Raw genomic sequence first — 15252 nt, forward strand, 5'->3', positions numbered from 1 at the left:
AAATCATGTTTACGTGTCCTGTTGATAAGCTTCATTATGGCAATCTCTAGTTAGTTGTTGTTGTTGTTAGGTGTTGTTAGGTGCCATCGAGTCGGTACTGACTCATAACAAAGTTAAGCACAACAGAATGATACACTGCCCGGTCCTTCACCAACCTCACAGTCATTACTACGCTTGAGTCCATTGTTACTACTGTGCTAATCCATCTCATTGGGGGATGGGGGGGAGGCATCTCCTCTACTTCATCTTACATGATGTCTTTCCCCAGACACTGTTCCCTCCTAATATACATCCAAAGTGTATGAGGCAAAGTCTGGCCCTCCTGGCTTTTAGGAACATTTGTTTGTTCTTCTGGCAGTCCATGGTACTTTCAGTATTCTTCTCCAACACCATAAGTCAAATGCATCAATTCTTCTATGGTCTTCCTTATTCATTGTCTACCTTTCACATGCATATGAGGTTATTGAAAAAAACCATGGCTGGGGTCGGGCCCACTGTAGTGCTCAAAGTGACATGTTTGCTCTTGAACACTTTAAAGAGGTCTTGTGCGGCACGGTTGATTAATGCAGTATGTCATTTGATTTCTTGACTACACCTTCCATGAGGGTTGATGGTTGATTGGAGCAAAATGAAGTTTCTGACGACTTCATTTTTTTGCTCAATCTCTAGTTCTTAGAATTGTGTATGCTATCGAGAATGGGGCATGTGCTCAGGATGAGTCAGCTTTCTGGGCATGACGTATGTTATAGAGGACTGACTCTGTTATCAGAACTGGTCTGTTCCACAAACATAGGACCCTTGGATTTTCACTCCTTAGCCTAACCACTTGTCCCCATGGTTCCGTCTGTTCATAAGGGACCTTGTGAGCAATTTTGTGATACATTTCCATATCCCTAGTGTTTGTTTTTTTAAAAGCCACCATGACTATTTTTTAATATATATACCTTCCATCATCTTTTTTTTTTTCCTTTTTGATTTTTATTGTGAATTGAATGATAGTTTACATGGGAGAACATCAGCTTTATACTCATCGTATTTCATTTAATTGCAATGATTACAGTCTTCTCCGTGCATCATCATTCAACAGTATTTGCTTCTATTCCCTCTGGTTTTTTTAAATTTTTTTATTTTTTATGTACACCAAAACACTAAGTAATTATATATTCATTTAAACAACCAAGGGCACATTCTGAAAGCCTGCCTCCTGATCACCAGCCCACAGCTTTTCTCTTTCCATGAGTTTAGAGTCCTCAGCTGCTCTATCTCTCCATGTCCTCATCTCTGCCTCCATCTTTAGTGTCGCTATTTGTCTGGCTAGCGTCTTACATTCTGCTCATGCTCTTCTGCCTTGATGGTCCTAGAGTCTACTGTTTCTGGACTGGAAGATTAACAGATTAACTACTTTCCACTTTTTGTTACCAAACATCTACCTTTACTGTGTGACAGTCTCAGTTAGTCATGATAACAGTTACTATTGAATCTTATCCCCATCTCCTTTTACCAGACCACTCTAGACGAGATGAAAACCATTCAGTGAGGAATATACCTTCCCCACACTCTGAAACTAAACTTCTTGAAAACTTGTAAGCCAGTCATTTGTGCCTTTATTGTCCCTCTCCCAGCCCCCATTTCAGTAGCCAATGTCTAAGTTGCCCATCCCTATCAACCCTATGTACAGAGGGGATAGGTTTGATCCTTGATGTGAAGACGCCTTCCCTCTCGGTTGGTATTCTAAGCTATTATATCCATAAATTAGGTCGAGTTCATCAAATTATGGCGATTTACACATGTTTCCTTTATGAAATTTTTTTTATCTTCCTCTAGTCGAGTTATGATCATCAAGTCATTGAGGCTAGGTCAAATGGGTACTATCTGCAAGTTTGGGTGTTCTTGTGCATCTCCCCTCACTTTATATCAGCTGAATGCTTCACTCTCAGCTCTAGCCCTCCATGGCTATGTCCTTGTCCATGGACTCAGGAGTCCCCAGGTCTCACCACACTTTGGACCAACCAGCCCTTCCTCTTCTCTCTCTTAGGTCAACAGTGGTCTATGGAACGTGGTCAAACTCAGACACATCTTCATTGCTGCTTTCACCCCTCTTCCACTCACCAGTAGACCAACATGGTCACCAGAAAGTTTACATGCCTGTTCATGTGTTCCCTTTGAGTTATAACTATTTTTATGCCAACATTTACTGAGCACTTTGCTGCTTACACAGTGCATGATAAATATCAAACTTACTGAATCAATGAAAAACTCCAATTAGCTGTATTATTTTCATTTCAGTAATGGAAAAAAAAACAGACCGAAGTTTAGAGTGCTTGAACCCAATTGTTGTTGTTAGGTTCCAACTCAGAGCGATCCTGTGTACAACACAATGAAGCACTGCCTGGCCCTGCACCATCCTCACCATCTTGGCTGTGTTTGACAACCCTATATACAACAAAATGTGTCAATCCATTCCATGGAGGGTCTTCCTTTTTTTCACTGAACCTCTCCTTTAGCAAGAATGATGTCCTTCTCCAGGGACTGGTCCATTCTGATAACATGTTCAAAGTACAAAAGACAAAATCTTGCCATCCTTACATCTAAGGAGCATTCTGGCTGTACTTCTTCCAAGACAGATTTGTTTACTCTTCTGACAGTCCATGGTATATGCAGTATTCGTCATCAACACAAGGCATTGATTTTTCTTTGTCATTCCTTATTCATGATCCCACTTTTCCATGCATATGAGGTCCTCAAAGTGACATGTTTTCATTTTTAATAAGCCCAACTAGGAAATGTTGTTGCTGTTAAGTGTCCTTGAGTCAGTTCCAACTCTAAGGGACCCTGTGTAGGGTTTCCAAGGCTGTAAACCTTTTCAGGAGCCTTATCTTTTTCCTGAGGAGCCACAGATTGAGCTTGAACTGCCAATCATGTGGTCTGAAGTCCAGTGCTTACTGTATGGAGCCAGCATGTTCCCCTAGGAAGCAATAGTGCTTAAAATTTGCAATTATAGTTTCATATTCATACTGGGCACTTCCTTTGGCTTGTTGTCTTTTTGCCATTCCATTTTATTTGTTAATAGTTTTGGTTGTTTCATTACAAAATGGTAAAATCTGATAGTGATGCTTTACTGCCTCCCCCTTTCAGGGGAACATGATTACTCATCAGGGTGTTTTGAGTTCTTCATTGTGAATTGGGTGAAGGTTTACAGAGTCCATCAGTCCTGTAGTCAACAATTCAGACTCATTTGAATTCATGTGTATGATTGTGGTCCCCACATGAAACATCACTTATCTCAACTTCATCTCTGTGTTTCATTGTCATATAGTTTCACTTTTCCTAAGTCTTTTGAATTTTGTTGTTGGGTAAATTCTGTTCTTTGATCTCAAATGGTGGCTTATTCTATGGTGTGTGTATAGCCTTAGGACTGCTTTTCGTCTTATGTTGTTGTTGTTGTGAAGTGCCATCGAGTCGATTCCAACCCATAGCAACCCTGTATAGGGTTTCCAAGGAGCAGCTGGTGAGCTTGAACCACCGACCTTGCAGTTCAAATGACTTTGCAGTCGTTTATGTTATTAACCCACAGCGCCACACCAGGCCCGTCTAACTGTGGCACTTGGGAGTGAGTTCATCTCCAAACATCAGGGGTCCTACCAGGCTCTATCAGACCTGTGTTGTTGTTGTTAAGTACTGTCAAGTTGGTTCTGGCCCATAGCATCCCTTATAGGAATTCCGAGGAGTGTCTGGTGAGCTTGAACCACCAACGTTGCGGTTCAAACTGACTTTGCAGTCCAGCTCATTAACTCACAGCACCATACCAGGACTCCATCAGATCTGTAAGCCTGGTCTTTATGATGATTTTGAAATTGTTCCACATGAAAAAACATCAGTGACTTCATTGATCGCTTTTATATGCGCTGATTTTTCAACAACCATTTGCTGTACACTTTCTGTGTGTGCATAACTTGTGTGCATACTATCGCCTCTCTGTCAGTTTGCCATACTGGAGTGACTTGCATGTCACTCTAATACTAGAGGCTATGCCGCTGGTATTTCATGCAGAGTAGGGCACCCATGGTGGACACATTTCAGCAGCGCTTCTAGACTAAGGCAGACTAGGAAGAAAGATTGGGAGATCTCCCTTTCAGTTAGTCATTGAAAACTGTATGTATCACCACAGAAAACTGTCTGATACAGTGCTGCAAGATAAAGATGTGCATTGGGAGGTACTCAAAACACACTGACCAATGGACTTGAGAAGACCAATAATTGTGAAGATGGCACAGGATGGACATTGTTTTATTGATGTAAATGGGGTCACTGTGAGTCCCAGCCAACTCAATGGCAATTAATAACAATGTGAACCCAACTCATCTTTAATAGTTCTGTCTGAACAATCTCAAACACTGATGAAAATCAGGAGATGCTAAGATCTTTGAAGGTAAGGGTCATATCTTAAGTGACTTGTAGCCAGTACTTATACTTATTACATAATAATGAATGAATGACTTAATAGATTAATGATGTTTTCTACAACCAAACCAGAACCTAAAATGGGAAAATACTAGTAAACCTGAAAGAAGTGTCTTGGAATAGTATTTAAAAAAAAAAATTCATCACATATTTCTGGAATAGTCAGCCTCCACTTTTCTGTTAAGTCTAAGGCCCTTATTGGAATTGAAATATGACCTGTAGGGAGGGCTTTTTAAAGGAAAAATGAGGCAGTTTTCATGAAGTGTGAATTATACTGAGTCCTTTGAGGATTATTTTGGGCATTGAAATCTAAAATAAGAGGCATATAACTGCCAACAAATAAAAGTTGCATTCTGTTACATTTTATGTTTGTTGCCTTCAAATAAGATGAACATAAAGAAAATGAACCATGCTTGAGCCTATTTGGAAGGTGGGGGAGGAGGATCCTGAACATAGCTTCTCCTTTTATAAGCATAAAATGATAAAATATGTTTAATTTTTAAACTTAGATGCTAAATTGTATGACTATGTTTTTTCAAATTGGAAAATACCCTTGAATTCTGGTGTGGTGTTGTAGGATTAGCACTGGATTGGTAAACAGCAGCTTAAACCCTCTAGCTGCTCTTGGAAACCCTATAGAGGGCCGCTATGAGTTGGAATTGACTCGAAGGCATACAACAGCAACCCCTGACCACACAGGGTCCACTAGGAGACGCAGCTCTTTACCTCTGGCTGGCTTTTCTGTTGTTGTTGTTGTTAAGTGCCATCAAGTCAGTTCTGACTCATAGCGACCCTGTTTAGGGTTTCCAAGGAGTGACTGATGAGCTTAAACCATAGACCTTGCGGTCCAATCCAACTTTTCAGTCTAGCACATTAACCCTCAGTGCCACACCTTCTCTGTAGAGGCCATTTAGTGCCCTGGGTGGAGAATTGGGAGCAGGTCATCCCTCAACATTCAGTTTGTGGCCCCATAACCACAGTAAACTTGCAACCTTGCCTGTCCTTCCCTATCCCAGGGGAAGCTAAGCCCTACCCACACTTGTCTGCAACTTGACAGGCCACTGAATCTCTGCTCACCAGTTCTTTCCCTGGGGGCTGTCTGATGGTCAGTCTCTTGGTTCCATTAAAGGGTCTCCCAGCCTGAACCCAGACAGGCCTTCTCCTTTCACTGAAATTCCTCATCCTCCTAAAGGAATCTTATGAACACCCACCCTAAAATTCATTCCCACCCCCTTACTCTTTTGTTATTTTCTCTCATAAAACCCAATCCCTTTTCTTTAGATCTTACACAAAGGAATATTTCATTTCCTATTTGTCATGTTCCCCTGCATCCTACATTTGACTAGAAACCACATAAGACCACACATTGGTCCTGCTTGCCATGACTTAAGTCAGGACATTGCAGGTGCTTAGTAACTCAAAATGTTTCACAAATTCTTCAAGCAAATTATCTGATGACTTATCTTGTATACATCGGGTTTATATTTTTGAAGTATAAAATGTATTCGTTTGGCTAGATTCCAATATTCTCCACCAAATTAAAGCATAAAATAATATTTTTCCCTTAATATTTGTTGTTGTTGCTATGTGCCATCGAGTTGGTTCTGACTCATAGGGACCCTTTGTAGGGTTTCCAAGGAGCAACTAGTGGATTTTTAACTGCTGACCTTGTAGTTTGCAGACCAGTGCTGACCCTGCAGTGCCACACCAGGAGTCCACAATGACAATAGGCTCCAAGACAACTGTGTTGTTGTGTGCCGTTGAGTCCGATCCAACTCATAGTGACCTTGTATACGGTATGGCTATGAGTTGGAACCCACTGAATAGCACAAAACAACAACAACATAGTTGTCTTAGAGCCTTAATATTTAGCGCCGTAAATTTCCTGTTTGGTTACAAAGGCTCTTGTACGCCCTGGAAGATAGGGGTTGTATGAGCCCAACACCCTTGGCCCCAAATAGGACAGCAGTTTGTTGTTGTTGATGTTACTTTTTCAACACAAAAACTTTCACTCCGACTTGGAGCTGCTTATAGTGTTTAGGAAACAGGGAGAAAGTCGAAAGCTTCCAAACCAGTTAGTCCGGTTAAAGCACTTAAATGACTTAAGCCTTTAATATTAGTTGAGCCCTGTAAGACAGTTAGGCTGCAGGGCTTAAATGGATAATTCACTATTTACTTTCCCCCTCTTTAACTGTTCACTTTGTCCATTGGTGACCCTAAATGGTGTTCTTTGTCTGCAGGGAGCTTGGAGGCAGTCAGGACATCAGGAATCCAGGGGTTTAGATGAGAGGACTCAAGTCAGGGAGCAAGGGATTGAATTCTATTCGTGCTTCCAAATGGGAATTTGCTTACGGAGTAATCAAGAGGTTTAAAGAAAATATTTCATGGAATATACTCAACTTCACACTTGAAATATAAAAAGTTGTTGTGTTGTGTTTTGTTGATTTTGGTCCACAACATGCCACCTCCCAGCTTCTAGCTTTTCTTGCTGTCAAGGGATGGTGTGTCAGCATACCCACTGCACTAAGACTCTTTAATTTACTTAATAAATATGTGTAGACTAGTTAACAAATATTTATTTGATGATAGTATGTGCTGAACACCGTGGGAACACATAATTTGCTGTTGTCCCAGTGTACCTCCTATTTGTATGTGACAGGTCGGGGAGAGGGATGGCGGAATAAATCCTTAGATAACTGGTCCCTTGGATGTCAGTGCCCTTTATAACAGGTGGGTATAAGCCAAGTGAACTATGGCTTGAGGTTATTTAAATAGGTTCATGAGTAGGGGCTTCTCTGAGGAGAAGATGTTTAAACATAGACGCAAACGATGAACACCTGAACGCCAAGAAGCAGATGTGAGAAGATTTCAGGTACAAGAAAAAGTGTGGGCAAATACCTAGACATGTGTAAGGATTCAGTAGGTTCAAGAATCCAAAGAAATGTCTTTGAGAAAATGACATAAATGGGGACAAGGGGAAGGGGATGATGGCGTTAGGGTTTGTGGACCAGAAATCGAGGTCAAGGTTTGAGATTAACACTGCCCCTCCAAAAACAAACAAACAATGAACCTACCCAGTTGCCATTGGATAGATTCTGACTCATGGAGACCCTCCATATGTTGAAGCAGAGCAATACTGCATGAGGTATTCAATAGCTGATTTGATGAAACGTCTTTGCTTTTATCTACACTATTAGTGCTTGAGGATGGGGATGTTATTATATTCATCACCTTTTGTCCAGTGCTAACCATGTCATAGATACAGAGGGACTCCAATCCTCTGGAGCCACGTGGCTCAACCCTTCCAGCCACAAACACCAAGATGGCAACCTGGAACTGTGGTTGAAAACACTGCCTCTGAAAATAGAGAGCCCTGGGTGCCAATACTGACTTCTCCACTCACCATCTTAGCCTCAGATTTCTCATCTGTAAAATGGGAGTCACGCTAGCAGCAACTTTAAGCTGTGCAGATTCACTACAATGACCCATGCCAAGCAGTTAGCACAATGCACACACGTTGAAAGTGTCCAACAAATGGTTGTTGAAAATCAACACATACAAAAGAGGAGATGTACGAGACCATTGATGTTTTCTCTTTGTGTTTGGCTTTTTAGTCAGGTTTAATAAGGACAGGAAAAAGTGAATTCCTCATCTCGCCATTACCTCAGCTGCTGGCCCAGGAACACAACTACAGCTCACCTGTTGACCACCATCCTCACGTACTCTACAAAAGGACGGCGGAGGAGAAGGTACAGAGGTACCACTCCTATCCCAGCACCAGTCAGGATGATCCTGGTCACTCCACAAGTCACAGCCCCCATGTACCTCTGAGACAAGAAAGAGATTATCGCCACCGAAGGTTGAAAAAGCAACATTTTTGTGGACGACGCAAGAAATGTATGTAAGGAAACTTTTTCTCCTTCCATTCTTTCAGAGTTTCTTGAGTGCTGTGGTTCATTTGAAAACAAAAAAAGTACCCAGACTTCCATTCCATTGACTTCTGATGAAAGAAGATCAGAAGTAAATTCCTAGGTGGGATTGGGTGTTCCTTTTGAAGATGTGAAGGAAATGCTTGCGATGAAACCAGAAGTAGGTTCCTGAGGAGAGTGAAAAGTGATACACAGGAATTCTGGGACATGCTTAGTGACCCAGACACAGTTTCTACAGTTTCCAGAACAGTAATGTCCAATAGGAATGTAATGTGTTTCCCATGTGAAATTTCAAATTTTCTAGTAGGAATGGAATTTTACACTGTGGCACTGTAGGATAAGCACTGAACTGCTAACCAAAAGGTCACGGTTCAGACCCACCAGCTGCTCCTCAGAAACCCTAAATAGGGTCGCTATGAGTCGGAACTGACTCAACATCACTTCCCAACATTAAAAAAAGATTGTGAAAATTTAAATGAATTATAATAATGCAGGTTAACATCCCAAATATTATCATTTTAGCATGTAATAATATAATGATTTGTTCATGTGATATTTTGCATGCTTTTTTCATATCACATTTTCAAAATCCTGGATTTATTTCACACCTACAGTACCTGTTAATTTGATGCTGAATTTTCATTGTGAATATATGGTCTGCATTCAGATTTCATAAGCTTTATGGTTGAGGCGTCCTGGTGTGGCGCTGTGGGTTAATGCTCTGGACTGCAGAGTCAATTTGAACCGCAAGGTCGGTGACTCAAACTCACCAGTCACTCCTCGGAAACCCTATACAGGGTCAATATGGGTCGGAGCCGACTCGATGGCACTTAATAACAACAATGTGGTTGAGAGGGTAGATGTTCATACTCAAGTTGTTCCAAGTGGGCTTCTGAGACTCAGTAACTGAATCAAGGATTGTTTTTCCTATTGAGTTAATTGAAATGAAATAAATTTGGAAAATTCAGTTCCTCAGTGACACGACACACATTTTAATGATGTAATTAGCTAGGTGTGGTAAGTGGCCACCATGATGGCCAGTACAGCCAGAGGATGGGTCTCTGTGTGATGATGAGGAGCTAAACTCATTAAGCTATATTCATCAGGAACATTCATGAAAAAAATGTTTCCACAAGTTTTCATTATTTTGCGTTTGTGTGTGTCACTAAACTACCCTCTTAATATAAGCCCATTTGGTTTATATTTATTGAAATTATACTTTAAATATATGGTATGAAGTAATGACAGCAATAATATTCATAGTGACAGTGATACATGTTTGATCGATATCAAAGTTAATCCTCAGAATCACCCTATTAATGGGTGTTGTGTTCTTTCTTTGGCTGAATCGCAGGGCTGATTAAAGGATTTGCTCCTTTAATTTCACTCTGTGGCAGGTTGACCTCACTGTTTTGATTGTATCAACTGTTAAAGCGTTGGAATATTTCTATACTCCTGGAATGGCGCTGTAGGATCAGTACTAGACTGAAAATCACAAGGTCGGCAGTTCACATCCACCAGCTGCTCCTTGGAAACTCTACATAAGGTCGCTGTGAGTCGGAACCGACTCAGCAGCACCTCACAACAACAGCAGTGATCAAATAATTACTGTCATGAACTTTCCAAATACTTCTTTCCCTGCTACCTTCCCTTCTACCCAGAAAACCTTGGACTTGAACTCAAGGGGCCATGCCTAGTCCAAGAAACACGTGCAGATATCTAAGGACTGTGACCACTATCACTCAGTTAAATGGGTGTCCATGTCTTACTGGTTATGAAAATTGTTTAATATAATTTAATACCAACCCTGAATATACTGTTACCCCAATAACTAAATCAGCATTAGGGTCAAAGACTCTTTATATGGACCACTTATCATGTGTGATTTATTGAAGTGTGTGGTACAATAAAGCAAAAGTATAAAGCATGGGAGTGTTATGTGGAAGATTACTTTGTTTTGTTTATTCTTAGAAAATAATATGTAAAAGTGATATCGTGAATTCAGATTCAAAAGATGTCTACTTCTACAGTTTTTCACACTAACATAAAATGAGTTCTTTTTACATTTAAAGACCCTTCCACAATTGGCATGTTTCTTGACCTGTTGTACCAACCAGGATTGGTGCCTGTAGCTTGTTTTCTTTGACTTTGTAGAGCATTTTTGAGATGTTGAATCTATCTGACCACCCATCTGTCCATCCGTCCATTCGTCCATCCACCCATTGGATAAATCTCTCTTGACTACATAATATGTCCAAAGTGTCATGCATGGCAGGCTCTGGGAGTGTCCTTTATCAATGGATGGGTTAAGTGTTGGCTACATCGTTTCTGTCTCCCCTCTCTCAGTTTCTGTTGCCATCTGTGTCACCAGATGTTGTCTACTGACACCCTTTTCAAATGCTCTTGTGTTCATTGCAGATGCTCCCAAACCCCCTAGAGAGGACACTTACCTCCGGTTTGATGAATATGGGAGTTCAGGGAGGCCCAGACGTTCAGCTGGAAAGTTGCAAAAGGGTTTAAATGTGGAAACCCTGGTGGTAGCTGACAAGAAAATGGTGGACAAGCATGGCAAGGGAAATGTAACCACATACATTCTGACAGTAATGAACATGGTAAGGGAGGTGCACGTGACCCCAGTCCTCCTGGCCTTCCAAAGGTGATTACATCATAGAATTCCCTTGCATGGATTGAATAGTAGGGTGTAGCCACATGACTTTGTTGGTGGGGGGAAGTCAAGTTTTAAGGGCACTGACTTCGTACGTGTGTATATTTGTTGATACTGAAATGCACATACCTGTATGTCTGATCGATGCCCTCTAGACAGTTTTGGTAATTGTGACAGTCTGTTCATCCTGTTTAACTTTTTTAAACAAAACAATTGTTCTAACAGGTTTCCAGCCTTTTTAAAGATGGAACTATTGGAAGCGACATAAACATTGTTGTGGTGAGCCTCATTCTTCTGGAAGAAGAACCTGTAGGTGGCGAACTTCATTTATTTCCTCCTTTATTCTGCCATTCACTATGTATTTAGTAAGCACCTACTGTGTGTCAGTCCCTTTACTAGTCCTTAGAAATTCAAATCTGAAAATATGTAAAAACACTAGCCTCAAGGAGAATACAGCCTAATACGGCTGTGTAAAGAAATAACTAAGACACTATACAATTATTGTGTGTAAGTGTATGTGTGTATGTATGTATATATATGTTGTTGTTGTTGTTGTTAAGTGCCGTGGAGTCGGTTCCAACTCATAGCGACCCTGTACAGGGTTTCTGAGGCTGTAAATCTTTATGGGAGCAGAAAGCCTCATCTTTCTCTCACGGAACCACTCATAGTTTGTAACTGCAGACAATGAGGTTAGCAACCCGACTCATAACCACTATGCTGCCAGAGTTCCTTATAAAATTGTGTATATATAATATGTATATTATATATATGTGTGTGTGTGTGTGTGTATAATATACAAAATCTTATATGCGTATTGTTCTTGTTAAGTGCCTTCGAGTCGATTCTGTGTGTTATTGTTAAGTGCTGTCGAGTTGGTTCTGACTCATAGTGACCCTGTATAGAGTTTCCAAGGAGCTATTGGTAGGTTTGAACTAACAACCTTGCAGTTAGCAGTCCAGTGCTTACCCTACAGTTCCATACCAGGACCTAATATGCGTATATTGTTGCTGTTGTTAAATGCCGTTGAATCATTTCTGACTCATAGCAAAGTTGTATAGGGTTTCCAAGGAGTGGCTGGTGAGCTTGAACCATCGACCTTGTGGTTCAAACTGACCTTGCAGTCCAGTGCATTGACCACAGTGTCACAGTAGGACTCTAATACACACACACATATGTATATATTTGCACATAAAATATTAAATGTATATATAATATAAGTACAAATGTGAATAGCACATCATAAAAGGAAACTATAAATATTTTGTAGGCGTCACAGAGAAAATGCATTTGGCCACAGATTTGAGAGTTATATTTTGCAAGTTGGCTATACTGGGTAATTGCAGATTTGATGCTGATAGATATTTTGAAAATATACTGAAATCAGTCATCAGTAAATCCACTCTATCCCCTGAGCCATTTTAGAACCTCGGAGAACAAACAAGGATTCCATTAGCTGCTCTTGAATTGATTACAGTGAAGTGCAAGATACAAGCACAAGGCAAATTACAAAACCAGAACATATCATAAAGTGTTAAATTTCACGGTGCTCACTTCTCTGTAGTGTTTTGATGTTGAAACTGTGTTTTCTTGAGGTGTAGGGATTACCAATTAAACAAACTCTTTTCGAAGTCCCCTGAGGCGTTTCCTCTTCATGTGTAACCCCAAAGAAGAATGTACAAAGGGAAAAGTCAAAGACCAGACAGAATTAATCTAATTGCCCAGGTGTGTAGAGCTACAGAGGTTAAGAACTTGTCAAATTATGCTTGGAATTTTAGAAAGATAGCCAGGGTGTGTGTTGTCTGGGAGACACTTTTGTCTTTACCCAACTACTCATGCATGACTGAAGGTCATCAAAGCCAGGGACATCCTAATTCACTGATAATTAAAGAGCTGGTCTAAAAATGCCAGACCAAAGTTTTGGCCAAAACCTACTTAACCAAAGTCAGTAGTTTTAAATAAATATTATGGCAAATGATTATTTTAAGCATAGAGTCAATCCTACCCTGAGACTCGTGTTGTTTATTCTTCCTTCCATTCAGTTAGCTGGCAATTGTGAAACAGGTCTAAACTCTAAGGAGGTCTCCCTGAAGCTCGTAGCCTACTGATGAAGCTATTGTGCACTGTATATGTTTTAAGACTTAACAAGGATTTGATTTAGTAGTTGTTGTTGTTATGTGCCATTGAGTCAGTTCCGACTCACAGTGACCCTGTGCACAATGGAATGAAATACTGCAGAATGAAACAAAATGCCCATGCCAGTGTAAAATGAACTAAGTGGTCTTAACTTACCCGATGGTTACCCAAAGAATGTGCGTGTTATACATTTGGTTTTTTATAGCCATTTGCACAATCTCTTCCTTCACTGAGGTGCATAATTTTCATAAGTGTTTGATGTTGTTGTTGGTAAGTGCCAGTAAGGCATTTCCAACTTGTAGCCACCCTCTGTAGGGTTTCTGAGGAGTGACTGGTGAGTTTGAACTGCTGACTTTGTGGTTCAAACTGACCTTGCAGTCCAGTGCTTATCCTACAGTGACACACCAGTGCTTCTCCTGCAGCATTTGGTGTGTGGGTACTTTGTTTTTTGAGGGCAAGTTATTTGCAAAAACTATGCTAATCCCAATTTGTTGTAGAAATCAAATTGGCCATAAACTATGCTGCTAATGCTTTGTAGTTGATTTGAATATTCTGAACATTTCATTCACAATGGACCCTCTTACCAATTGTCTCCATACATACATAGTTCAAGTGTGTTCCTCTATTGACCTTTCTCCCTAGAAACATGATGTTTCTGTGTTTGCCTGTACAAATGGAATGATTCATTGGTCATATCTCTGTGACACATTCACACTCTGATTTGTGTGGGTTTCCCATAGGGAGGATTGTTGATCAATCACCATGCAGACCAGTCTCTGAATAGTTTTTGTCAATGGCAGTCAGCTCTCGTTGGAAAGAATGGCAAGAGGCACGACCACGCCATCTTACTGACAGGATTTGATATTTGTTCCTGGAAGAACGAACCATGTGACACTCTAGGTATGGTACAAACAAATACTTCATGTACGTCTCTTTTAGCTGAAAGCTGGAATGTGTTTGTTGATCAGGTGGTCTTTATGATGCTTAATAAGGAGACAGAAAGTTTCACTTATAAAGCAATGCAATTATGCCCTTTGGTGACTATTGAACTACTTCATTGAATTTGATTTAAAGCAGTGAAATCCACTGTATTTCTTGTTTTTTTTTTCATTTACTTACCCATTTGAGACGTGAGACCTATCATTGTTTAACTAGGCAAGTTGTGGGGTTTTTCATAGTCACCGGGATGGTGGTACCAGGTAGCTGAAGACAATTGGGTTGGTCTCCATGTATGTCATGGTGCCAGGAGGGAGCAGTGTCTCCCTTGGGAACTTACTTGACCTTGGAAAGTGCTTGTCCATGTTATTAAAATGCAGTCTGAGCAAGAATGATGTCTTTTCTTTTCAGTATTTAAGTAAACTTTGGGTTTTTGTGTTGCTGATTTAAAAAAAAAAAAAACTTTTAATTTTGAATTCAGTAAAGGTTTACAGAAAAGATCAACAGCTTTACATTCAACAAATCATAAACTTTGTGTCATTTCAGTGATCACAGTCCCCTCCATGTAACAACAGTTATCCCTCTTCTCTCTGGTTGTTACTTCCATTCCACCTGCCTTCCTGTCCCTTTTCAACTTTGTCCTTAGGTGAATGTTGTCCTTTTGGTCTTGAATGGTTGACTGTAATCTCAGGGGACAGCACGGTCCATTGGTGTAACATAGTCCACAGAGACAGTGCTCTTCAATCTTCTTTGGTGAGTAGTGACGGGGATCTTAAAAGCTCATGAGACGCCATCTAAAGTGCAACTATTGGTCACTCTGTGTGGAAGAAAGAAAAGGGAGGAAAACTGAAGATGTTTAGCATCAACTAGTCCAGTGGACCAGTGGAACGTGTGAACATCAGGCACCACGACTCGGAACTTTGGTTTGTTAGAGCAATTTTAGATTTACAGAAAAACTGTGCAGAAAGTTCAGAGAATAGCTATAAATCTTCTTTTTCCCTGCATACAGTTTCTCCAATATCAACTCATTATTAGTAACTAAGGAGCTCTGGTAGCGTAGTGGTTACGAATCGGGCTGCAAACCTTAAGGTCAGCGGTTCAAAACTACCAGCCGCTCCGTGGGAGAAA

General features: G+C 40.5%; 1 protein-coding gene across 1 annotated transcript in view; it reads left to right on the plus strand.

Annotated features, from left to right (window-relative positions):
• Positions 1-15252, plus strand: part of ADAMTS18 (ADAM metallopeptidase with thrombospondin type 1 motif, 18) — a 183639-nt gene that overhangs the window by 64222 nt on the left and 104165 nt on the right. The window contains exons 4-7 of the mRNA XM_006860150.1: positions 8076-8358; positions 10809-11002; positions 11281-11364; positions 13929-14088. Of these exons, the coding sequence (XP_006860212.1) occupies positions 8076-8358; positions 10809-11002; positions 11281-11364; positions 13929-14088 (721 nt within the window). The remainder of the gene's footprint in view (positions 1-8075; positions 8359-10808; positions 11003-11280; positions 11365-13928; positions 14089-15252) is intronic.

Source organism: Chrysochloris asiatica, unplaced genomic scaffold (genome assembly GCF_000296735.1).
Source record: "Chrysochloris asiatica unplaced genomic scaffold, ChrAsi1.0 scaffold00037, whole genome shotgun sequence".
Taxonomy (NCBI): Eukaryota; Metazoa; Chordata; class Mammalia; order Afrosoricida; family Chrysochloridae; genus Chrysochloris; species Chrysochloris asiatica.